This window comes from Thalassophryne amazonica, chromosome 4 (assembly GCF_902500255.1).
Source record: "Thalassophryne amazonica chromosome 4, fThaAma1.1, whole genome shotgun sequence".
In the NCBI taxonomy this organism is placed as follows: Eukaryota; Metazoa; Chordata; class Actinopteri; order Batrachoidiformes; family Batrachoididae; genus Thalassophryne; species Thalassophryne amazonica.
Genome location: NC_047106.1, coordinates 45,121,355 through 45,148,791, shown reverse-complemented (window position 1 = coordinate 45,148,791; position 27,437 = coordinate 45,121,355). Strand labels below are relative to the sequence as shown.

Sequence of the window (27,437 nt, the reverse complement as noted above, 5' to 3'; positions counted from 1 at the left end):
GCGGCAGTGAAACACCCTCACACACCCTCCCTCAGCAGGAACATAGCATGTGTGGCCAAAAAAAAAGTTCACTCATTTGTGAGGGTACTATGATTGGTTGCCTGGAAAAGGGTTGCTTGTGGCAGTGTTGTTTCTGAAAACATCTGCAATTTTTCAACTCAAGATGCTTCCATCAGGGGAAGGAGTGTGTGTGTGTGTGTGTGTTTAAAGCGCTGCACACAGCTCCAGAGCCACAGGTTGCCAACTCAACTGATGCAAACGAATGATTTTCTTCAGAAAAAATAAAAAAATAAAAATGCAATATTACTTGCAAAACTTCAAAAGCAGACCAATTCTGTGCAAAAACACCAAACTGGCAACACTTCTCTCACAGCACAGTAATGGAATTTGAATTATTCCTAACTCTGGATTATTTCAAGTCATTTTTCAGCCTTGATGGCTTCTCGCATGGTGAGCATAATAAATTATCGCAGCTAAAAGGACAACAGATTTTTCACGCTCTCTCAGCTAATGGCAATTTGATAAACGTAAACAAACATTTATGGTGGTTTGAACTTTACTTGATGGTTCATTATCCAGAATAGAGTCTGTGTGCTTCCTTCTGTGGATAACCCCCAAAACGTCAGTCAGACTCACATCGTGAATTATTCGCAAACCGTGAACTGCAAAATGTGAAAAAATATCTCCTGAAACATGAATGCAGGTCTTGCAAAACGTTAGTCGCAAAATGTGAATTTCTTCAGAATTTGGTGCATGTGCTTGGCTGAGGAGCCAAGGGTGCGAAGGTACCATCTGTGGGATTGTGACTGTGTGCACCACAGGGCTTTGCCTCAACACTCGACTGCCACACACACCTTAACACCTGCATGAATTTGATCCCACACTGGTGCACAATTCATTGTGCCAATGTGTCCAGCTTTGTCCCGTTTGACACCACACTATATAATATAATCATTTCATTGCTGATGACACACTTGTTCTTAGAACTTGGCTGATGAAACCATTCTCTCATCACTAAGAATCACAGAGAAGTTACAGTTGTATGTAAAAGTTTGGGCACCCCTGATGATTTCCATGATTTTCCTTTATAAATAATTGCCTGTTTGGATCAGCAATTTCAGTTAAATATATCATATAGTAGACAAACAGTGATATTTGACAAGTGAAATGAAGTTTATAGGATTTAGAGAAAGTGTGCAATAAATTTTTAAACAAAATTAGGCAGGTGCATAAATTTGGGTACCCCAACAGAAAAAAACAAAAAAAACATCAATATTTAGTAGATCATCCTTTTGCAGAAATAACAGCCTTTAAACGCTTCCTATAGCTTTCAATGAGGGTTTGGATTCTGGTTGAAGGTATTTTGGACAACTCTTCTTTACAAAACATCTCCAGTTCAGTCAGGTTTGTTGGTTTCCGAGCATGGACAGCCCGCTTAAAGTCACACCACTGATTTTCAATAATATTCAGGTCTGGGGACTGAGATGGCCATTCCAGAACATTGTACTTGTTCCTCTGCATGAATGCCTTAATAGATTTTGAGCAGTGTTTAGGGTCGTTGTCTTGTTGAAAGATCCAGTCTCGGCGCAACTTCAACTTTGTCACCGATTCTTGAACATTGGTCTCAAGAATCTGCTGATATTGACTGGAATCCATGTAGCCCTCAACTTTAACAAGATTCCCAGTACCTGCCCTGGCCACACAGCATGATGGAACCACCTCCAAATTTTACTGTAGGTAGCAAGTGTTTTTCTTGGAATGCTGTGCTCTTTTTCCGCCATGCATACCACCCCTTGTTATGTCCAAATAACTCAATTTTAGTTTAATCAGTCCACATCACCTTATCCCAAAATGAAGCTGGCTTGTCCAATTGTGCTTTAGCATCCCTCAAGCAACTCTGTGTCGTGTATGCAGAAAAGGCTTCCTCTGCATTACAGCATCATACAACATCTCTTTGTGCAAAGTGCACTGTATAGTTGAACGATGCACAGAGCCACTATCTGCAGCAAGATCATGTTATAGGTCTTTGGAGCAGGTTTGTGGGTTGACTATGACTGTTCTCAAAATCTTTCGCTTCAGTTTATCTGAGATTTTTCTTGGTCTGCCACTTCAGGCCTTAACTAGTACTGTGCCCGTGGTCTTCCATTTCCGCATTATGTTACTCACAGTGGAAACTGACAGCTGAAATCTCTGACATAGCTTTTTATATCCTTCCCCTAATCCATGATCTTGAACAATCTTTGTTTTCAGGTCATTTGAGAGTTGTTTAGAGGCTCCCATGTTGCTACTCATTAGAAGAGATGCAAAGAGGAGAAACATTTCAAATAAAAATCAAATCAAATCAATTTTATTTATATAGCGCCAAATCACAACAAACAGTTGCCCCAAGGCGCTTTATATTGCAAGGCAAAGCCATACAATAATTATGGAAAAACCCCAACGGTCAAAACGACCCCCTGTGAGCAAGCACTTGGTGACAGTGGGAAGGAAAAACTCCCTTTTAACAGGAAGAAACCTCCAGCAGAACCAGGCTCAGGGAGGGGCAGTCTTCTGCTGGGACTGGTTGGAGCTGAGGGGAGAGAATTAGGAAAAAGACATGCTGTGGAAGAGAGCAGAGATCAATCACTAATGATTAAATGCAGAGTGGTGCATACAGAGCAAAAAGAGAAAGAAACACTCAGTGCATCATGGGAACCCCCCAGCAGTCTAAGTCTATAGCAGCATAACTAAGGGATGGTTCAGGATCACCTGATCCACCCTAACTATAAGCTTTGGCAAAAAGGAAAGTTTTAAGCCTAATCTTAAAAGTAGAGAGGGTGTCTCTCTCCCTGATCCGAATTGGGAGCTGGTTCCACAGGAGAGGAGCCTGAAAGCTGAAGGCTCTGCCTCCCATTCTACTCTTACAAACCCTAGGAACTACAAGTAAGCCTGCAGTCAGAGCGAAGCACTCTACTGGGGTGATATGGTACTATGAGGTCCCTAAGATAAGATGGGACCTGATTATTCAAAACCTTATAAGTAAGAAGAAGAATTTTGAATTCTATTCTAGAATTAACAGGAAGCCAATGAAGAGAGGCCAATATGGGTGAAATATGCTCTCTCCTAGTCCCCGTCAGTACTCTAGCTGCAGCATTTTGAATTAACTGAAGGCTTTTCAGGGAACTTTTAGGACAACCTGATAATAATGAATTACAATAGTCCAGCCTAGAGGAAATAAATGCATGAATTAGTTTTTCAGCATCACTCTGAGACAAGACCTTTCTAATTTTAGAGATATTGCACAAATGCAAAAAAGCAGTCCTACATATTTGCTTAATATGCGCAATGAAGGACATATCCTGATCAAAAATGACTCCAAGATTTCTCAGTATTACTAGAGGTCAGGGTAATGCCATCCAGAGTAAGGATCTGGTTAGACACCATGTTTCTAAGATTTGTGGGGCCAACTACAATAACTTCAGTTTTATCTGAATTTAAAAGCAGGAAATTAGAGGTCATCCATGTCTTTATGTCTATAAGACATTCCTGCAGTTTAACTAATTGGTGTGTGTCCTCTGGCTTCATGGATAGATAAAGCTGGGTATCATCTGCGTAACAATGAAAATTTAAGCAATGCTTTCTAATAATACTGCCTAAGGGAAGCATGTAAAAAGTGAATAAAATTGGTCCTAGCACAGAACCTTGTGGAACTCCATAATTAACCTTAGTCTGTGAAGAAGATTCCCCATTTACATGAACAAATTGTAATCTATTAGATAAATATGATTCAAACCACCGCAGCGCAGTGCCTTTAATACCTATAGCATGCTCTAATCTCTGTAATAAAATTTTATGGTCAACAGTATGAAAAGCAGCACTGAGGTCTAACAGAATAAGCACAGAGATGAGTCCACTGTCTGAGGCCATAAGAAGATCATTTGTAACCTTCACTAATGCTGTTTCTGTACTATGATGAATTCTAAACCCTGACTGAAACTCTTCAAATAGACCATTCCTCTGCAGATGATCAGTTAGCTGGGCCTCTACTGGTGGTTGGCTCTCACTGCGGTATTGTATCACTTCCTGTTCCGGAGCACAGCGGTGTTTTGCTGTATCTGTTAGCTGTTTAATTGATCTAGTTAACTAGATAACGATTTGTTTCACAGTGTAATCTTCACGTGCCTTAAGTAAAGCACTCCCTCTGCTGAATCACCTCTAAATTATTTACACATTATTCACTTTGTGTGTTTTTAGGAATCTGCTAGCTTAGCGCAGCTACTAGCTCTTAGCCGGTTTAGCATGGTGGCTTCTCCTGTCTCTCCCGCACTTTTCTGCTCTGGGTGTGAAATGTTTAGTTATTCCTCGGCCTCCTTTAGCAGTAATGGTACCCTTTACTAATGCTGTTTCTGTACTATGATGAATTCTAAAACCTGACTGAAACTCTTCAAATAGACCATTCCTCTGCAGATGATCAGTTAGCTGTTTACAACTACCCTTTTAAGAATTTTTGAGAGAAAAGGAAGGTTGGAGATTGGCCTATAATTAGCTAAGATAGCTGGGTCAAGTGATGGCTTTTTAAGTAATTAAAAGTAACTTAAAAGCCTGTGGTACATAGCCAACTAAAAGAAAGATTGATCATATTTAAGATCGAAGCATTAATTAATGGTAGGGCTTCCTTGAGCAGCCTGGTAGGAATGGAGTCTAATAGACATGTTGATGGTTTGGAGGAAGTAACTAATGAAAATAACTCAGACAGGACAATCGGAGAGAAAGTGTCTAACCAAATACCAGCATTACTGAAGGCAGCCAAAGATAACGATATGTCTTTGGGATGGTTATGAGTAATTTTTTCTCTAATAGTTAAAATTTTATTAGCAAAGAAGGAATACTCGGCTCAATAGAGCTCTGACTCTGTCAGCCTGGCTACAGTGCTGAAAAGAAACCTGGGGTTGTTCTTATTTTCTTCAATTAGTGATGAGTAGTAAGATGTCCTAACTTTACGGAGGGCTTTTTTGTAGAGCAACAGACTTTTTCCAGGGTAAGTGAAGATCTAAATTAGTGAGACGCCATTTCCTCTCCAACTTACAGGTTATCTGCTTTAAGCTGCGAGTTTGTGAGTTATACCACGGAGTCAGGCACTCCTGATTTAAGGCTCTCTTTTTCAGAGGAGCTACAGCATCCAAAGTTGTGCTCAATAAGGATGTAAAACTATTGACGAGATAATCTATCTCACTCACAGAGTTTAGGTAGCTACTCTGCACTGTGTTGGTATATGGCATTGGAGAACATAACGAAGGAATCATATCCTTAAACCTAGTTACAGCGCTTTCCGAAAGACTTCTACTGTAATGAAACTTATTCCCCACTGCTGGGTAGTCCATTAAAGTAAATGTAACTGTTATTAAGAAATGATCAGACAGAAGGGGGTTTTCAGGGAATACTGTTAAGTCTTAAATTTCCATACCATAAGTCAGAACAAGATCTAAAGTATGGTTAAAGTGGTGTGTGGACTCATTTACATTTTGAGTGAAGCCAACTGAGTCTAATAATAGATTAAATGCAGTGTTGAGGCTGTCATTGTCAGCATCTATGTGGATGTTAAAATCGCCCACTATAATTATGTTATCTGAGCTAAGCACTAAGTCAGACAAAAGGTCTGAAAATTCACAGAGAAACTCACAGTAACGACCAGGAGGACGATAGATAACAAATAAAACTGGTTTTTGGGACTTCCAATTTGGATGGACAAGACTAAGAGTCAAGCTTTCAAATGAATTAAAGCTCTGTCTGGGTTTTTGATTAATTAATAAGCTGGAGTAGAAGACTGCTGCTAATCCTCCCCCTCAGCCTGTGCTACGAGCATTCTGACAGTTAGTGTGACTCGGGGGTTGTTGACTCATTTAAACTAACATATTCATCCTGCTGTAACCAGGTTTCTGTAAGGCAGAATAAATCAATATGTTGATCAATTATTATATCATTTATTAACAGGGACTTAGAAGAAAGAGACCTAATGTTTAATAAACCACATTTAACTGTTTTTGTCTGTGGTGCAGTTGAAGGTGCTATATTATTTTTTCTTTTTGAATTTTTATGCTTAAATAGATTTTTACTGGTTGTTGGTGGTCTGGGAGCAGGCACCGTCTCTACGGGGATGAGGTATTGGGGGGATGGCAGGGGGAGAGAAGCTGCAGAGAGGTGTTTAAGACTACAACTCTGCTTCCTGGTCCCAACCCTGGATAGTCACGGTTTGGAGGGTTTAATAAAATTGGCCAGATTTCTAGAAATGAGAGCTGCTCCATCCAAAGTGGGATGGATGCCGTCTCTCCTAACAAGACCAGGTTTTCCTCAGAAGCTTTGCCAATTATCTATGAAGCCCACCTCATTTTTTGGAGGCCACTCAGACAGCCAGCAATTCAAGGAGAACATGCGGCTAAACATGTCACTCCCAGTCCGATTGGGGAGGGGCCCAGAGAAAACTACAGAGTCCAACATTGTTTTTGCAAAGTTACACACCGATTCAATGTTAATTTTAGTGACCTCCGATTGGCATAACCGGGTGTCATTACTGCCGACGTGAATTACAATCTTACCAAATTTACGCTTAGCCTTAGCCAGCAGTTTCAAATTTCCTTCAATGTCGCCTGCTCTGGCCCCCGGAAGACATTTGACTATGGTTGCTGGTGTCGCTAACTTCACATTTCTCAAAACGGAGTCGCCAATAACCAGAGTTTGTTCCTCGGCGGGTGTGTCGCCGAGTGGGGAAAAACGGTTAGAGATGTGAACGGGTTGGTGGTGTACACGGGGCTTCTGTTTAGGACTACGCTTCCTCCTCACAGTCACCCAGCCGGCCTGCTTTCCCGGCTGCTCGGGATCTGCTGGGGGACAGCTAATGGCGGCTAAGCTACCTTGGTCCGCACCAACTACAGGGGCCTGGCTAGCTGTAGGATTTTCCAAGGTGCAGAGCCGAATCTCCAATTCGCCCAGCCTGGCCTCCAAAGCTACGAACAAGCTACACTTATTACATGTACCGTTACTGCTAAAGGAGGCCAAGGAATAACTAAACATTTCACACCCAGAGCAGAAATGTGGGGGAGAGACAGGAGAAGCTGCCATGCTAAACCGGCTAAGAGCTAGTAGCTGCGCTAAGCTAGCGGATTCCTAAAAACACACAAAGTGAATAATGTGTAAATAATGTAGAGGTGTTTCAGCAGAGGGAGTGCTTTAGTTAAGGCACGTGAAGATTACACTGTGAAACAAATCGTTATCTAGTTATCTAGATCAATCTAACTACGCAGATTAAACAGCTAACAGATACTGCACACGTTTTGGTATTTTTTCCTTCTTCATAAGAGTTTGGTGCTTGCATTTGTTCTACAAATTTTGAAAAAATAATAAAATGTTAACACTTTTCTTTATAGCAGCTCTGCAATTTCAGAAATGCAACAAAAACAACCACAAACCAGAAAAAGTTGAAACTGTATGTAAAATGAAGATAAAAATAAAAATGTTGCACTATTCCCAGTTTCTCCACTCACATCCACAGAAGCCAAAAATTATTCCAGAGTTGTGTTTTGGTGGCTTCCCTCACTTGTCTCCTTCCAGCGTGGACATTTAGTTTTTGAGAACTGCCTATGATACAGCTTTACCATAAAGTACCACAATGTTTGTATTTCTGAATGGCTGATGTAAATAAAGTCTAATAAATATTCAGTGAGTTGGAAATGTTCATGTTTTCATCCTTTGACATTTCTCAAGAAAACTGGCTGTAAAAAATGATAAATTCTTACGTTTAGAATAAACTGCCCTGTCCCAACCTTTTTTTTCTTGGAAAATGCTGCAGGCCTTAAATGTAGGAATGGATATATATTAACAAAAAATAAAGAAAAATAAAGCTGACCACACAAAACATGAAATATGTTGGCTTCATACAGTCTGCAGTTACAGAAATAGAAGTAAAAGTAAATGGCAGGATCATTATGGGTCCACCACCACATTTTTCATATCCTCCAAACTTTTCTGATTTAATATTGTAAAAAACAAAACAAAACGATGATATATATATATATATATATATATATATATATATATACACGAGGGCTGTCAATAAAGTTACGGTCCTTTTTATTTTTTTCAAAAACTATATGGATTTCATTCATATGTTTTTACGTCAGACATGCTTGAACCCTCGTGAGCATGCGTGAGTTTTTCCACGCCTGTCGGTGACGTCATTCGCCTGTGAGCACTCCTTGTGGGAGGAGTCGTCCAGCCCCTCGTCGGAATTCCTTTGTCTGAGAAGTTGCTGAGAGACTGGTGCGTTGTTTGATCAAAATTTTTTCTAAACCTGTGAGACACATCGAAGTGGACACGGTTCGAAAAATTAAGCTGGTTTTCAGTGAAAATTTTAACGGCTGATGAGAGATTTTGAGGTGATTCTGTCGCTTTAAGGACTTTTCACGGTGCGAGACGTCGCGCAGCGCTCTCAGGCGGCGTCATCAGCCTGTTCAAGCTGAAAACCTCCACATTTCAGGCTCTATTGATCCAGGACGTCGTGAGAGAACAGAGAAGTTTCAGAAGAAGTCGGTTTCAGCATTTTATCCGGATATTCCATTGTTAAAGGAGATTTTTTTAATGAAAGACGTGCGGACGGGTCCGCGCGTCGGGACGCAGCCGCCGCGACGCTCCGCCACAGGAAAAACACCCTGTTGAAAGCCTTAAGGACAAGTTGGAACATGTCCTGCCTGTTAAACAATTTCTCATATACTCACTCCACTGAAAGCCATCAAAAGCCGCCTGGATTTTACAAATGGTTATCAACACGGAGGTGTTTTTCCTGTGCCGCCGCACCGCGTCGGCTGCGTCCCGACGCGCGGATTCGTCCGCACGTCTTTCATTAAAAAAATCTCCTTTAACAGTGGAATATCCGGATAAAATGCTGAAACCGACTTCTTCTGAAACTTCTCTGTTCTCTCACGACGTCCTGGATCAATAGAGCCTGAAATGTGGAGGTTTTCAGCTTGAACAGGCTGATGACGCCGCCTGAGAGCGCTGCACGACGTCTCGCACCGTGAAAAGTCCTTAAAGCGACAGAATCACCTCAAAATCTCTCATCAGCTGTTAAAATTTTCACTGAAAACCAGCTTAATTTTTCGAACCGTGTCCACTTCGATGTGTCTCACAGGTTTAGAAAAAATTTTGATCAAACAACGCGCCAGTCTCTCAGCAACTTCTCAGACAAAGGAATTCCGACGAGGGGCTGGACGACTCCTCCCACAAGGAGTGCTCACAGGCGAATGACGTCACCGACAGGCGTGGAAAAACTCACGCATGCGCACGAGGGTTCAAGCATGTCTGACGTAAAAACATATGAATGAAATCCATATAGTTTTTGAAAAAAATAAAAAGGACCGTTACTTTATTGACAGCCCTCGTATATAGTTGAACTGTATCTATAAGCTGTGTCATCTTTATTCATTCATTATCAAATATGATTTGTGGCTCGAGAAGAATTTTATTTGTGGAAGACGGGACAAAAATGGCTCTTGACAGTAAAGGTTGCAGACCCCTGAACCAGACTGACTCCAAATATTTATTTATTTTTTAGTGGTCTTTGTGATATTTTGAAAGTGCGGAAATCTGCTCTGTCTTTAAAACCATACATGTACTCGAGATACTGTTTTTCATAATTTTCATGGAGGAGCCCCCCTGTGAGTCGTGGAATGTGCGACGATGGTCACCGCCTAAAATTTTGGACAGCCTGACTTTTTTGGGACACCCAAAAGTTCCATTTCTGCCTAAAACAATGAGGAAGAATCAACATTAACGGATCAAAAAGTGATGTCGCTATGAACGCTTCACAAGCCTTATCCCTGTGGTAACTTTGCTGACACCGCTTGCTAAAAACCCACAAAGTCAGAAGGATCCTAAAAGTTGTGAGGCCCCGCTTTCACTGCCTGTATTCATACTGATAATCAAGATCAGCACGCTTGGGACTCACCTCCCTGCCTCACTGGGTGTAGTGATCCCCCCCAAAAAACAATTTTTACAGAGCTACGGTTTGCGTTCAAGATTTCCTGAAGCAATTGATCCGTAAACTGAAATCTGAAAACTACTTAAACTAAAAGAAAGTATATATAATGAATGATATTCACGTTTTGTGACTTACATTTTGTGAAACCTGCATTTTGTGGGATAATTTATTCACGGTTTGCAGCAAAATTATTGACGGTTAGCAGATATTCATGGTTTGCAGCAGATTCACGTTTTGAGGGTCAACAAAGCTTGTAATGTTTTGTTTTGACCTCATCTGAAAGAATCACACATTTTTGATGCCTTTGGTCTTTGGGGACTTTTCCAACTTCTTGAGCAACAGATTCCTGCTGCAGCTTTCATTATTTTTTTTAATAAACTGGAGCCAAGCTGACCATGGCTGCAGCCCAAAACATCCATCATCCAAGGACCAAACACTGAGGAAGAACATTTGTGGTTTCAGCTAAAGTGTAATGCAAATCAAAAATATGCATTCATAAAAATAATAATAAAAAAGACTAATGGAGGCAACCCAAGACAAAAACCCAGCATGATAATGTGGGAAAACACCCAATGCCAAACACCTGCAATAAGGCGCTTACCTCTTTGAGGGAAACTACCCCGATGAGTCGCCCAATGCTGGTGACGTAGGCATGGTCGAGGCCCAGCAGAGAGAAGATGGTGTGAGTCTGCGAGAACACAGAAAAGCAGAAAATAAAATAAATGAATACAATAAAATGTAAGAAACCACAGGCAGTACATCTTGAAAGAGAAAGTCATTTTCACTTAGGGAACACCTGGAACTGCTCCACTGACTTCAACTATCCAATACTGGCAACTTCATTCACAATGTATTCATTCAAACAGTCACATGTTCCGTCAAATGAGACACAGTCACTTTAGAAAATGTGCCAACATATTCTAGTGACGCTTCTGTAATTCTTCAACAGGCTGCAGTGCAACAGTCGCTCACTTTAAATTAGAAAATAAACAACCAAAGGAATGACCTGCATAAAGAAGACAAAATAGTGCATCATTTATATAACTTTCTGTGATCAAAACAAAAGAAGGGAATGTGTAGTGGCCTGGATTGTAAGCTGGTAACCACACAGGTACACGAGCAGTCTTTCCACACGTCACAAAAGTAGCCATCTATCAGCAGCAACCAGGTGATATATGCAAATGTTTTTGGTCTCATCCCATTGCTGGGATCCTCAACATGGCGGGCCCTGCATCCTGAATCATTCTCAGGGAAATTCACCACATGGTCATAGTGCCAAGGTTAGCAATACGCCTCCTCAGGAGGACTGCTCATCTTCCAGGAAGTCAAACCAATGGTATCCAAGGATTCTATGGTCTAGTATCAAAGACATCAACTTATGTTAGGTCAGTGGCTCTCAACGCTGGTCTTAAGAGACCCCTAACTTTGCTGTTGAGAAATTAAGTCAACACTGAAGTGACAAATCTTGCAGGTCTTGGAATGGCCACTTGAGGCTGGCTCCAAAAGTGAGACATTCCCCATTGATGCCCATGTTAAATTGCACAATTTTACAGTAGAAATAAATACATTTTCAGAAGGGTACAAAAAATATTTTTGGCTTCTATAGCCAAATTCCCCATTTACAGGGTCATTTATAACGGGGGGGGGGGGGGGGTGTTTGTTTAATAACTCAGTTTCTCAGTTTAAGTCATGAATAATGAGGTTGTGACAGCTAGTTGTGTTGGTAAATTGTCCATGGTGCTGCTAGCAAATGCTGCTACTAGCTGCTGTAGACTCAACTGCAACAATTCTTCCTGAACATTTTATTTCACATATCTGAGATAACATGGCTTACTGTGTGGCTAATTTGAGTATGCAATTGATATATCAGCACCATTAGCACAAATTAGCAGGTATCAAGACCTTGGTGAGGTTATCTCCAGTGTTACGCCAAAGTTACTGAGGCAATATGCCAGTCATAATTTTTAATACTCATACCTAAGCCACCCACTATGAAAACCACTGCCCAGTCCACAAAAATACAAATTAATACAACACAAGACAGGCTACAGAATAACCTGTCAGCTTTAGTTCGACTTGTAGCACAGACATTGGACAGACATTTTCAGGCATCATTGGTTGTGCTACAATTTCTTTGCAGTGTCATGTTTGCATTTATTATGTGACTGATTATTTCTGATTTAAAAATATTGATGAAATCATATAATAAAAATTGTAAATTAATAAAAACTAGTAAGAAAAGAGTAGATAAACCATGGCTGACCAAGGGAATAAAAAACGCTTGTGTAAAAAAAAACTATTTATACAGGTGCTTTTTAAAAATGCAAACAAAGGAAACAGAATACAGATACAAAAAAATATAAAAATAAACTATTGACAATAATTAGGAAACAAAAAAAAGATTATTATAGTGAACAATTAAATAAGAGTAAAGATAATATGAGGGCAACATGGGGAATTATAAAAAGGGTGATGGAAAGTGATGGAGTGAAATCAACTTTTCCGAACTACCTTGTCAAGGAAAATAAAGAGATATATGACATAAAAGAAGTTGTAAATGAGTTTAATGACTATTTTTCGAAGGTGGGATCAAATCTGGTGGGAAATAAACCAATAGTAGAAGACAAATTAAATACTACTGTAAATACGGTCAATAGTATTTTCCTTGACAATGTGGAAAAAGATGAAATAAGGAATATTGTAAAAAACTGTAAGCAAAAGATCAACTGACTAAGAAGATTTAGACATGATGACTGTAAAAAGTATAATAGAAACTATTGAACCATTCACTTACATTTGTAATCTGTCTCTGTCAACAGGAATTTTTCCAGAAGAAATTAAAATTGCCAAGGTAGTCCCATTATATAAAAATGGAGACAAACATAACGTTTCAAATTACAGGCCAGTGTCATTGCTTACACAGTTTTCTAAAATTATGGAAAAGGTTTTTGTGACAAGGTTGGATAAATTCATTGAGAAACATAATTTTAAATAATGCTCAGTATGGATTTAGAACAAAACATTCGACAGCTATGGCAATTATGGAATTAACAGAGAAAATATCAACAGCAATAGATAATAAGGATTATTTTGTAAGTGTTTTTATCGATTTGAAAAAAGATTTTGATGTTATTGATCATTCAAGATTGCTTCATAAGTTACAACAATATGGAATAAAAGGGATTGCACATCAATGGGTAAAAAGCTACTTAGAAAATAGAAAACAGTGTGTTCAGATAAATGATACTAAATCAGAATTGTGTAATATGTGTGGTGTACCACAAGGATCGGTACTTGGACCTAAACTGTTCATTTTGTATATTAATGATTTTGTGAATGTGTCAAAGGTACTTGGTAGCATTTTATTTGCTGACGATACAACATTATTTTACTCTGGATCAGATATACAGGAAGTAGTACAGGTGATAAATACAGAGTTGGAAAAAGTTAAATATTGGTTTGATACAAACAGATTGTCACTTAATCTTAATAAAACAAACTTCATATTGTTTAATGACAGAGTAAAAAAAGTGAGGTGTCAATAAAAATAGATGGAATGGACATTCAAAGGGTAAAAGAAACGAAATTTCTAGGAGTTATGATTGATGAGGATTTTGCATGGAAGTCACATATAAACTACATAAAAGGGAAGATAGCGAAAGCCGTTGCTGTTTTGCATAAAGTTAAATATTCATTAAATAATTATGGATTATTAACATTGTACAATTCATTGATTGTTCCATATTTGACTTATTGTGCAGAAATCTGGGGATCAACATGTATAACTTATACACAACCTTTATTTATTTTGCAGAAAAGAGCTTTAAAAGTGATTAGCAACAGTCGATTTAGAGATCCATCTAATCCATTGTTCGTTAAGTATAGGGTACTTAAATTTCATGATTTAGTTGATTTGAAATTATTACAAACAATGTACAAAGCGAATAACAATACCTTACCAATAAACATTCAAAATATGTTTGAAAAAAGAGTAAGTAGTTATAATCTGAAGGGCATAGAAGTCTTTAAGAAACCAAGATTTAGAACCAAGATAAAGGAACGGAGTATTGCAGTCAATGGTGTAAAATTATGGAATAACCTCAGCAAAGAAATCAAAGAATCAAGGTCGCTTAAATTATTTAAAAAAAACATATTAAACTTGATGTATTTCAAAAGTATGAAACTATGAAATAGGTCAGTGGACTGTGACAAAGCTAAAATATAAGCTGTTAATAATGTTTAGAATTTTTGAAGTTTAAAATGTAATCTGTTAGGGGTGTAATCTTATAAATAATGGTTAAAATAAGGAAATAAGGTGGTGGCATGTGACAAAATCATAGAAATGTAATTATTCGTGTGTCGATTGATGACGCTTTGTGAGACTGTATTGTAAAAAAGGGGGCAGAGTATATAAGACTTGTTCTAAACTGCTCCTTTTCATTCAGTGGTTTGTGGTGTTTTGTTGATTCTGCTTTTCTGTTTTTTATTTTCTTTTAAATGAATGAAATAAATGAAAATGAAATGAATGAAATAAAAAGAAAAAAAAAATAGTGCAAAAAATAAATAAAATAAATAAATAAAATAAAAATATTTCAACTTTAAAGGAGAAAAAGATATTTATAGCCTGGAACAAAAATTGTTGGCCTCTATAACTTGTTTCCCCCTCCATGAACATTGCACAGGGGTGATTAAAAAAAAAAAAAAAAAAAAAAAAAAACTTTAGTTTGAGATGTTTTAAGCCATAAAATTATGCATAATTAGGGCGTGGTCTCTGATTAACAGCTAGTGTGGGTCGTGAGCAAAGCTCAGAACACTGGTTGCCGAGAGGTCACTTGTCATGATTGCTAGTTGTTGTGGGGGGCCGTCTTTTCTCAGCATTTTATTACAAATATCTGTAATAATATGGCCTGCTGTGTGGGTAGCTGTTCTAATGGACTGTCTAAGACAACTGTGCTCCAGTTTTTCCATCAAGTAAAATTTTCATGTTATTAGTTTTGTATGCTAATGATTTTTAACAGCTATCGGTAGCTTGATGACATTAGGTCCAATTAGTCCAATGTCAATTTTTTATGCCCACAGCAAAGCCACATGCAATGAGAACCAGCTAACAGTCCCACAAAAGCCTAGCCTGTTAGCTTGTTTGATAACTAAGATGGCTGCGTGTTCAGCCGTCATTCATCCTGCCCAGGTCACACAGGCTCTCGCCCACACTCTGCCGCTTTAGCTGTTTATGGGTTGGCCTGGAGGACAGATGGAGTGAGCACTGCAGACATGGCGGGACCCAGAGTAGCACTTTTTGAGTTTCAAAATGAATCGTCCAGGTTTATAGAAAGCCAATGGGTAACATCACAGAGTGCATGTCCAGTATAGATACCGTCTTGGTTTATAAGCGCACCTCTCTAACATCCAGGTTCCTTTAATTTTTAAGGTTTCCTTTTATCTTATTTACTAAAAGTGTGTAGCTCCATGCAGGAAAAAGCAAACAGAGTAAGAGGACCAGAAAAAACATAACAAAAAATAAATAAATAAAAGTTGTCACAACTGCTGTCAGAAGGACTTTCTATTTAAGCAAAACTGACATTTGTAATTTTAGAAATTGATCCCACTGTGCCAAACAAATAGAAGCAGTGCCAAAAAAAAGATTGAACAGTGCGTTTCGGGAAGAGCCGGCTGTAATGTAGCCTGTCAAAGTATCTCTCCCCTAGTAGATATACGTTGTAGAGTCTCGAGAGACAACCAGCTCACCTCAGATCCAATGTACAACCCCTGGCAAAAATTATGGAATCACCGGCCTCAGAGGATGTTCATTCAGTTGTTTAATTTTGTAGAAAAAAAAAGCAGATCACAGACATGACACAAAACTAAAGTCATTTCAAATGGCAACTTTCTGGCTTTAAGAAACACTATAAGAAATCAAGAAAAAAAGATTGTGGCAGTCAGTAACGGTTACTTTTTTAGACCAAGCAGAGGAAAAAAATATGGAATCACTCAATTCTGAGGAAAAAATTATGGAATCACCCTGTAAATTTTCATCCCCCAAATTAAAACCTGCATCAAATCAGATCTGCTCATTGACATTGACCCTATGCCATGACATTGACCCTATGTGTCTTTTTGCAAGGAATGTTTTTGCAGTTTTTGCTCTATGGCAAGATGCATTATCATCTTGAAAAATGATTTCATCATCCCCAAACATCCTTTCAATTGTCCAAAATATCAACATAAACTTGTGCATTTATTGATGATGTAATGACAGCCATCTCCCCAGTGCCTTTACCTGACATGCAGCCCCATATCATCAATGACTGTGGAAATTTACATGTTCTCTTCAGGCAGTCATCTTTATAAATCTCATTGGAAAGGCACCAAACAAAAGTTCCAGCATCATCACCTTGCCCAATGCAGATTCGAGATTCATCACTGAATATGACTTTCATCCAGTCATCCACAGTCCACAATTGCTTTTCCTTAGCCCATTGTAGCCTTGTTTTTTTCTGTTTAGGTGTTAATGATGGCTTTCGTTTAGCTTTTCTGTATGTAAATCCCATTTCCTTTAGGCAGTTTCTTACAGTTCGGTCACAGACGTTGACTCCAGTTTCCTCCCATTCGTTCCTCATTTGTTTTGTTGTACATTTTTCGATTTTTGAGTATTTGGTCCAGAGTTTAGACACAGCTGACTGTGAACAACCAACATCTTTTGCAACATTGCATGATGATTTACTCTCTTTTAAGAGTTTGATAATCCTCTCCTTTGTTTCAATTGACATCTCTCGTGTTGGAGCCATGATTCATGTCAGTCCACTTGGTGCAACAGCTCTCCAAGGTGTGTTCACTCCTTTTTAGATGCAGACTAACGAGCAGATCTGATATGATGCAGGTGTTAGTTTTGGGGATGAAAATTTACAGGGTGATTCCATAATTTGTTCCAACTGAATGAACATCATCCGAGGCCGGTGATTCCATCATTTTTGCCAGGGGTTGTATTATACCTACTTGAATTGCACCACAGCCACGACAGGTGTGACTAATGGAACCTACTGCTGGGATGCCTCGCCCACGCACATATTTAAAAAGTCTGCGTCGCTTTCATTGGCAGAAACCATCGACTGAACTAGCAGACGCCACATTACAATGGGTTGTTTGTATTAATTGCATCCCATGATGTAGTGCATGCTCAGTACTCCAACTTGGCTCATTTATTTATTTTTAAACTAGCACAAACATGGATGACAGCCATGGGAAAGACATAATGTAAATATTCCAAGAAAGATTTACCTTATACAAATGAGCTCAGACAAACACGGGACAACAAAAGCTCTAGCGGTAAACAGCGTGAAACAAATGCTGGCTGGATCCAGACAGGCCCACAAGAAAACAGGGCAAAATGTGGACACACACACTCAGTGGGTGGTGTTTAATATGCTGAAGGAGACCGTGTGTGGTATTGGCTTTTGGCAGTGTGGCAGAGGGAGATGGACTGATGCAGGATCCCTCTGTTAAATGTTTAAAGAGTATTCACTGAGTCTAGAGGATGATTTTGAGAAAGCACAAGTGCAAGAAAGAAAAGAGTGCAAGTACAAACTATTATGAATGGAGGACATCGCTTGGTGTGGAGGTCTTGGCACCTGTGTGTATGTGAGTTTAAGATGCATTTCAACAGTGAAAAATTGTTTGAAAGCCACTTTTCCACGATGCGTCACTGAGTTGCAGTAACAAACCAGTCAAAAGAAACTCTAAAGCTAAAGAATTACCGTTATGATACATCCCTCAGGAGGGACACACTTTGCTTTCTTATTATCATAGTTTTTTTTTCCTTTTTCTTTTAAACAAAAGCTGCATTTCCAATCATACCTTATGTAGTGACGTGCGCTCCACCAGCTGGAAAGGCGCCGGGTCAATCTTGCAGTTGTTGAAGTTGACCTGTTCATCAAGCTGCTTCTCCTCCCACTCTGCAATCTGCAAAAACAGAGAATAAGAGTAGATGTGAAAAAAATGTTATATATATATATATATATATATATATATTAAATAACAGTTCCAACACAGATTCACTAACAGCACCACCACCATACAAATTCAAACTTGTCCCTCTGCTTACATTGTTGAATATTTTTGGAGTCCAGTCACTAATCAGGAAGCAACAAAATGAAATAATCCCAAACAATTTCCTGACAAATGGCCTCCCTCAGACAATTAAGAGGCCACGTATAACATTGAATAACTCTATAAATCATATTAGACGTCCAACAATGAAGAGGAACAACGACGGGGAAGGAAGTGAGACACGATGATATGGGAGATGTATGAAAAGTGAATGATGAGCGATTGTGAGAGAACAAATAAGGACAGAATGTGAAGGTGTGACCAAGGAGGCTGACAGAGAGGAAATGAGAGATGCTGTTGATGGATGAATTATGAATGATGTCATATCCAAAAATATAAGACTGCAGGGTAAACGTCCCATGTGAGTATATTGAAAAATTTTAGAGTCTCGTCAGTTGGAGTTTGATGTCATTTTTAAGCCCAGACTTTGGATTTTGGCAGATACAGGTTTTGAAAACTAATATCCCTTGTGTAAAGTGGGGCAACGCTAGTCTAAATTCACACTTGGTCTCTAGTTTTGCCAGCGTAATATGATCATGTGTGTAATGTTTCTGCTTTACTGAAAGATTATAAGTTTGGGAGACATTGAGGATAAGCTTGGGCCAAAGTTGCCCTGATGGAATTGGGTACAAAGGGTACCATTTTAGGGTACTAAGGTTTTAAAATGTGATAGCCAATGATAAATGCAAAATTTTGCCCCTGTCAAAGTCAAAATAGATGGACATTGTTTCTTAGGTCTGGGAGCATGTGTACTACAGACACCACATCAATGAACTAGTCTAGGTTCTGACTGGCAACAATAGAGGCAGACCACCAGTCTATCCCCTCTGGGATTATGTATCACTGGAATTTTCTGATACAGATTTCAACTCCGTGTATCAAGTTTAGTTTTTCCAATGAAGGTTTAAAGTCATCCAGGTAAGAAATATCTAGAAGTCTGTAGCAAATGAATTTCTTGTTGGTCTTCAAGATGTTAAAACACTCATCCAAGTGGCTTCTTCAGTTAAAAAAACAAAAACAAAAAACTTTAAAGTCCAGTCGCTGTAACCTTGTAAAAATGTTGTTTGATTCCAAATCAGCCTGAAAAAGTAGATGCTTAGACCATAAAGATGTATCTGAAGATAGTATACACAACATAAGTACTGACCCTGTACTGGTATTTACGAAATATAATAACATGCCGCACAAATATATGAAGAGGATGAGAGATTACGACCCCCCCCAAGATGGGATGCCAGTCCATCACAGGTTACTTCTCCAGTACCCATACACAGCTGGGTGGATTAAGACAATGCAGATGAAAAGTCTTCTCCAAGGACACAGACCAGTAGTGTGACCAATAATTAAATCCAGGTCTGCATACAGTAGTGTTCAGAATAATAGTGCTATGTGACTAAAAAAAATTAATCCAGGTTTTGAGTATATTTCTTATTGTTACATGGGAAACAAGGTACCAGTAGATTCAGTAGATTCTCACAAATCCAACAAGACCAAGCATTCATGATATGCACACTCTTAAGGCTATGAAACTGGGCTAGTAGTAAAAAAGTAGAAAAGAGGGTGTTCACAATAATAGTAGCATCTGCTGTTGATGCTACAAATTCAAAACTATTATGTTCAAACTGCCTTTTTAGCAATCCTGTGAATCACTAAACTAGTATTTAGTTGTATAGCCACAGTTTTTCATGATTTCTTCACATCTGCAAGGCATTAATTTTGTTGGTTTGGAACCAAGATTTTGCTCGTTTACTAGTGTGCTTGGGGTCATTGTCTTGTTGAAACACCCATTTCAAGGGCATGTCCTCTTCAGCACAAGGCAACATGACCTCTTCAAGTATTTTGACATATCCAAACTGATCCATGATACCTTGTATGCAATATATAGGCCCAACACCATAGTAGGAGAAACATGCCCATATTATGATGCTTGCACCACCATGTTTCACTGTGAACTGTGGCTTGAATTCAGAGTTTGGGGTCGTCTCACAAACTGTCTGCGGCCCTTGGACCCAAAAAGAACAATTTTACTTTGATCAGTCCACAAAATATTCCTCCATTTCTCTTTAGGCCAGTTGATGTGTTCTTTGGCAAATTGTAACCTCTTCTGCACGTCTTTTGTTTAACAGAGGGACTTTGTGGGGGATTCTTGCAAATAAATTAGCTTCACACAGGCGTCTTCTAACTGTCACAGCACTGACAGGTAACTCCAGACTGTCTTTGAGCATCCTGGACCTGATCAGTGGGTGAGCCTTTGCCATTCTGGTTATTCTTCTATCCATTTTGATGGTTGTTTTCCGTTTTCTTCCACGCGTCTTTTTTTTGTCCATTTTAAAGCATTGGAGATCATTGTAGATGAACATCCTATAATTTTTTGCACCTGCGTATAAGTTTTCCCCTCTCCAATCAACTTTTTAATCAAACTACGCTGTTCTTCTGAACAATGTCTTGAAGGTCCCATTTTCCTCAGGCTTTCAAAGAGAAAAGCATGTTCAACAGGTGCTGGCTTCATCCTTAAATAGGGGACACCTGATTCACACCTGTTTGTTCCACAAAATTGACGAACTCACTGACTGAATGCCACACTACTATTATTGTGAACACCCCCTTTTCTATTTTTTTTTTACTAATAGCCCAATTTCATAGCCTTAAGAGTGTGCATATCATGAATGCTTGGTCTTGTTGGATTTGTGAGAATCTACTGAATCTACTGGTACCTTGTTTCCCATGTAATAATAAGAAATATACTCAAAACCTGGATTAATCTTTTTAGTCACATAGCACTACTATTATTCTGAACACTACTGTATTGTTAACCTGACTCATATCCCACTGTGACTACAGCTACCTTACAGATTTTAGTCATTTCTTAATCACTACAGACAACACTGGAGTCATTTGCTGTGTGACATTTTGCTCTTCTCACCTCTCTGATAGTCATGTAATCTTCCAGATCACCATCATCCTGCAGGGAGGAACACATCAGTCACATACAAAAACATGGAAAGACCTGAGTCTCACACAAATGTACATAGTGTCGGCAGATTACAAATGGTGATAACACCATGAGGTTTAGATGGCTCTAATCTAAAATATTTGAATTTTGACAAAGGTTGGTGAAGGCATCAGATATCCATTTACAGGAGGTGAAGACAATATCAGCCATGTGTCACATATTCAGTGTTATACTTTGCAGTCATCTTCAGACAGCTAGACAAACGGAATGAGTGACTAAAGCAGCGACTACACTACATTTAATGAGTGCGTGGGATGTGATGTATGAGATGTCAGAGCAGATGATCATTATACTGATGGATCTGCAACACTCACACCTCATTGCATATAACTGTCAGGCTGACGTTGCCATTACAGTCCAACAGCTGGACTCGAATTAGAAATGCTGTGCTTTGAAGAGGTTCAAGATTTATTCATCCACATAAGACAGTTATCAGTATGTGAAAACACTTCTGCTAGGAACACGATTTTGTGCGCACACAATGAAGAAGTAGACAGAAGTCCTAAAAAGTCTTTCAGTGCTCATCTCCAGATTCCGGTGTGTGAAGTTAATGAGAGTCTAGAACCCGTCCTGTATGCGATGCCAGTCTGTCACAGGTTACTTCCCCAGTCAAGGCTGGGACCCATTTACAGCTGGGTGGACTGGAGAAGTACAGATGAAGTGTCTTGTCCAAGGACACAAACAGGTAGCGTGACCAGGAATCGAACCCAAGTACAAATATTTGTAATCCAACTCTTATGTCATTGATCTACCTGCTCACATCTGCATATGTGATGACCTGTGAGTCCAATATGTCCAAGAGTCTATTTGTGTGATCTCATGCAAGGGTCTGCTTTCACAAAAATAAAAACAGCACAACATGTGTGGTCATTTAAACCTAAGAAAGAAAAGGCAAGCGAGGGGAGCACGCTTACAAAGCCGTATATTTTTAAATCTGCAGCTGGTAATCTTATTTTCAAATTGACAAAAAAGTAATCCAATTACATTAGCAATGACCTATTACTTTACTTTCCCATGGGAAAGTGTGTCCAAACTTTTGACTGGTGGTGTAGGTTGTTATTCATATGTCCAAATATTATTGGACATCTTGCCATTGGAAAAACATGTAATCGGCATCTTAGTGGAATAAATCCTCAGAGTTCAAAGTAGGTTTTGAATAAGGAAAACTGTAATGATAGTTTAATCCTTTTTCTGTTATCCAGAAATAGAACAGATTTATCCATGTTTTATTGACCCAAATTGCACTTATGAAAGTGCTCAAAATGAGCCGCTTAATCTTTCAAGAATCTTCAGCGTCACTTGACAGCAAAGTTGTGAGATCTGTTGTGTCTATGTGCAGAAAAAAGAAAGAAACAAAACAATCAAAAACAAAAACCTTGCATGATCTCCAGAATGACCCAATTCTTTATAAAATGTACCTAATGAAATTCCACATTTTTTTCTCAGCACCTGTCATGGAATACAATTACATACAGTACCAGTCAAAAGGTTGGACACACTTTCCTACTGAATGGGAAAGTGTGTCCAAACTTTTGACTGGTACCGTTTTTGTGCATCCCAAACACAAATAACCCTGTTATATCTGTGTATTCAGATACTCTCCAACCCAGCCTTTTACAAATACACTCGTCAGGGAATCTAACATCAACTGTGCCTGCATTATAGTATGAGAGACTGCACGTAAGAAAGGAAATGCTGGAAAAGTTCCTGCTGATCTTGTTCTTCCTATAATTCAAAGTGAACGTGAGAACATGGGGCATGGTATACATCACATGCACCAATGTCATAATGAGTAACGTATTACACCTGATCACCACAGTTCAGTTCATATTCTTGTTACAGTTGTTTCACACTTTCATTTGCCAGTAGCAAAAAAGAAAAAAGGAGTTAGTCTAGCAACTGATTATGATATTATATATATATATATATATATATATATATATATATTAGGGGTGTAACAATACACAAAAATCACGGTTTGGTACGTACCCCGGTTCTGGGGTCACGGGTCAGTTCATTTTCGGTACAGTATGGGAACAAAATGCAAAACCTAAATTTGCTTGTTGTTTAAACCGACAATTTACTGTAACATTATACAAACAGAAACAATAAAAAAATAATTGCAAAGTGCTGCCTGGTAATAAGTTAACTAAAATGTTCTCAAATAAATGACAAAAGTATGAAATATTATAAAAATAAATTCAGAGTAAACACCTTTTAACAAAACCTTTCCACAAGTAAAGAGCAGCACAACGGTTCCAGCATGAAGCCCTGCTCAATTTTATTCAACCTTCATATTTTTTGCCAGAAAAATTAACTTGTCCAAAACTGTCACACTAAGGATTTTTTTTTTTAGAGAATTAATGTTAAAGAATCCCGTTACTTTTGTACAGTTTATTTTATTTTCTATCTCTTTCTATTAACTGTTCATTTAATGTTTGCTAATATATCTTTATAAAGTTTTGAAAACAAAATCATTGTGGGAGAGGCAAAAAAAGTGAGTAAAACCACCTTAAAATACTTAGAAACACAAATAAACTTGATTCTTGGTCTATTTATTTTGCCATTAAAATAGCCATCACTTATTAAAATAAAATAACTCCTCAAGGCCAGGGCTTCTCAAAGTCTGGGGACTATTTAACCACAGTGCAGCAAATGAGGTCAGTAGGCTGAGCGAGTCTGAGTTAGGAGGATTGTAGATATCCCTCCGCTCTGTGCTTTCAGGCTGCGGAGGAGGGGGAGACCCGCTGCTGCTCGGTCACATTCAGTCGCCGAACATCTGAAAAGTCTCCGGCAACGGCAGGAAAAGTAGGTAGATTTGTTGGTAGTCGCTTTTCGGGGGGGGGGAAGAGAGAGAGAGAGACAGAGGACACCCAGGGGTTGACAGGAACCCTGAGCTCATTTATCCTCAGTGCTGGGGTGGCCGACCTGTCTGTAACCCTGGCGACTGTTGCTGTGGGGTTGTAAGAAGAGGTGCCCTGCAGCACCATTATGCAAGCCGCGGCCAGATCTGCTTGAAGTTGATGATACAAGACAAAAACCTATAGCGTTTAAGCTCTACTATTTCACTGATCTTTCTGGCTTCTGTACAACACAAGGTCACTCTGAATGTCACCATGATGCATGAGCGTTAGTCATGTTAATATGCAAGCCAAAAGCAGAAGGGTCTGATTAAATCACTGTAGTGTGTGCTTATCTAAACCAAAGTTTCTTTGTTTTTTAAAGTATGGTGCAACTATGCATACAAAAAAAAAAATCTGTTTTTAGAAAGATTCTGAATAAATAGAGTTATGTACAAACAAGAAAAAAGCAGGTGCTCAAATGGTGCACCCTTTTGGGGATTACACCTTAGCACTACACTACACTATACAAATGTGGTGGTAAACCAGGGGAACATTTTCACAGTGGCGAGTGCCCATTCTGCCGCTAACACCACTGTCACCCCCCCCCCCCCCCCACCCACCCACCGTGGTGGTGCTGTGGGTCTTTCTCAAGCTCCAGTCCTCTACCAGAGATCTGGGAGTTTGACTGCAGTATCTAAGTTGTTTCTACAATTGCATTGCTCTGGACAGAGACCTCTGAAGTTGTATCTGGTATCTGCTAGAGTCACAGCTCTGACAGCTCTTGTTACTACTAAGACCATTTTGGCTTTTATGTTACACATCTTTTGTAGTTCTTCCTTCAGTTCATGGGACTTCTTGAACTCCTTTTGTAATGTTGTCATTTGGAACTGTCACATCTACTGCCCTGTTCCGCTACTTCTTTCAGGTTGGATGCCCGGTACTTGTGTGCATGTCTGGAGGTCCCACAGCATCTTTGCTCTGCTGTTCTCCATAACCTTTAATTGGATTTTGGTATTTCCAGTCTGTAGTTGGCACATATGTCCATGCACACTATCACCTCTCAGTGTATGTAGTCCAGAGGTCTCAAACTGATTGCAGAAAGGGCCAAGAGGCTGCAGGTTTTCTTTGCAACCACCCACTCCACCAGGTGATTCCACTGATTAACATCACTTTGGGCAGATGGAATCAGTTAATCAGTGGAATCACCTGGTGGAGTGGGTGGTTGCAAAGAAAACCTGCAGCCTCTTGGCCCTTTCTACAACCCCTGGCAAAAATTATGGAATCACCGGCCTCGGAGGATGTTCATTCAGTTATTTAATTTTGTAGAAAAAAAGTAGATCACAGACATGACACAAAACTAAAGTCATTTCAAATGGCAACTTTCTGGCTTTAACACTATAAGAAATCAGGAAAAATAATTGTGGCAGTCAGTAACGGTTACTTTTTTAGACCAAGCAGAGGGAAAAAAAATATCGAATCACTCAATTCTGAGGAAAAAATTATGGAATCATGAAAAACAAAAGAACACTCCAACACATCACTAGTATTTTTTTGCACCACCTCTGGCTTTTATAACAGCTTGCAGTCTCTGAGGCATGGACTTAATGAGTGACAAACAGTACTCTTCATCAATCTGGCTCCAACTTTCTCTGATTGCTGTTGCCAGATCAGCTTTGCAGGTTGGAGCCTTGTCATGGACCATTTTCTTCAACTTCCACCAAAGATTTTCAATTGGATTAAGATACGGACTATTTGCAGGCCATGACATTGACCCTATATGTCTTTTTGCAAGGAATGTTTTCACAGTTTTTGCTCTATGGCAAGATGTACTATCATCTTGAAAAATGATATCATCCCCAAACATTCTTTCAATTGATGGGATAAGAAGTGTCCAAAATATCAACGTAAACTTGTGCATTTATTGATGTAATGACGGCCATCTCCCCAGTGCCTTTACCTGACATGCAGCCCCATATCATCAATGACTGTGGAAATTTACATGTTCTCTTCAGGCAGTCATCTCTATAAATCTCACTGGAACAGCACCAAACAAAAGTTCCAGCATCATCACCTTGCCCAATGCAGATTCGAGATTCATCACTGAATATGACTTTCATCCAGTCATCCACAGTCCATGATTGCTTTTCCTTAGCCCATTGTAACCTTGTTTTTTTCTGTTTAGGTGTTAATGATGGCTTTCGTTTAGCTTTTCTGTATGTAAATCCCATTTCCTTTAGGCGGTTTCTTACAGTTCGGTCACAGACGTTGACTCCAGTTTCCCCCCATTCGTTCCTCATTTGTTTTGTTGTGCATTTTCGATTTTTGAGACATATTGCTTTAAGTTTTCTGTCTTGATGCTTTGATGTCTTCCTTGGTCTACCAGTATGTTTGCCTTTAACAACCTTCCCATGTTGTTTGTATTTGGTCCAGAGTTTAGACACAGCTGACTGAACAACCAACATCTTTTGCAACATTGCGTGATGATTTACCCTCTTTTAAAAGTTTGATAATCCTCTCCTTTGTTTCAATTGACATCTCTCGTGTTGGAGCCATGATTCATGTCAGTCCACTTGGTGCAACAGCTCTCCAAGGTGTGATCACTCCTTTTTAGATGCAGACTAACGAGCAGATCTGATCTGATGCAGGTGTTAGTTTTGGGGATGAAAATTTACAGGGTGATTCCATAATTTATTCCTCAGAATTGAGTGAGTCCATATTTTTTTCCCCTTTGCTTGGTCTAAAAAAGTAACCGTTACTGACTGCCACAATTATTTTTCCTGATTTCTTATAGTGTTTCTTAAAGCCAGAAAGTTGCCATTTGAAATAACTTTAGTTTTGTGTCATGTCTGTGATCTGCTTTTTTTCTACAAAATTAAACAACTGAATGAACATCCTCCGAGGCTGGTGATTCCATAATTTTTGCCAGGGGTTGTAGAAACAGTTTGAGACCTCTGATGTTCTAATTTGCACCCTGCTGATACATATGTGCTAGACTGACTGACTCAGGGGCGTCTTTGCCTGGAGCCAGTCTTGCTGCCTTCTGGTAATTTTACCTATTTAGCTTTAATCCCTCACCCTTCAGTTCAGTACAAAATTCATGCCAAGGCCGTCACTGTAGTGAGATGGGTCAGTGAAATGATATCTCATTCACTTAGTCTTTGTGATGATCTGTGTGAAGAGATTCAGTCAGATGCAACACCGCAGCGGGTGACAGGACAGCACCTTTGCATATGCTACAATGGATGTTTATTTGTGTGATGACACTAGAGTTTGCTTCCGATGTTTTCCACAGCTACATTATGCGTGCGCGACATTGTGCACTGTGGAGTTATGGGCCATTGCAATCCTGGTGGAGGTATGCCCTCTCTGATTAACATGTAGCTGGATAATTATGATTTTTCATTCTGACTTTTATATGATTTTGCAGCACTGTCATATTTCTGTTCTGGTCTAATGTCTTTATCTTGTA

At 39.2% G+C, this 27,437-nt stretch overlaps 1 protein-coding gene across 1 annotated transcript in view; it reads right to left on the bottom strand.

The window, feature by feature from the left end:
- clcn2c (chloride channel 2c) overlaps positions 1 to 27,437 on the bottom strand; it is a 382,840-nt gene that overhangs the window by 15,291 nt on the left and 340,112 nt on the right. Inside the window, 3 exon segments of the mRNA XM_034167802.1 lie at positions 10,611 to 10,697; positions 17,861 to 17,965; positions 21,036 to 21,074. Of these exon segments, the coding sequence (XP_034023693.1) occupies positions 10,611 to 10,697; positions 17,861 to 17,965; positions 21,036 to 21,074 (231 nt within the window).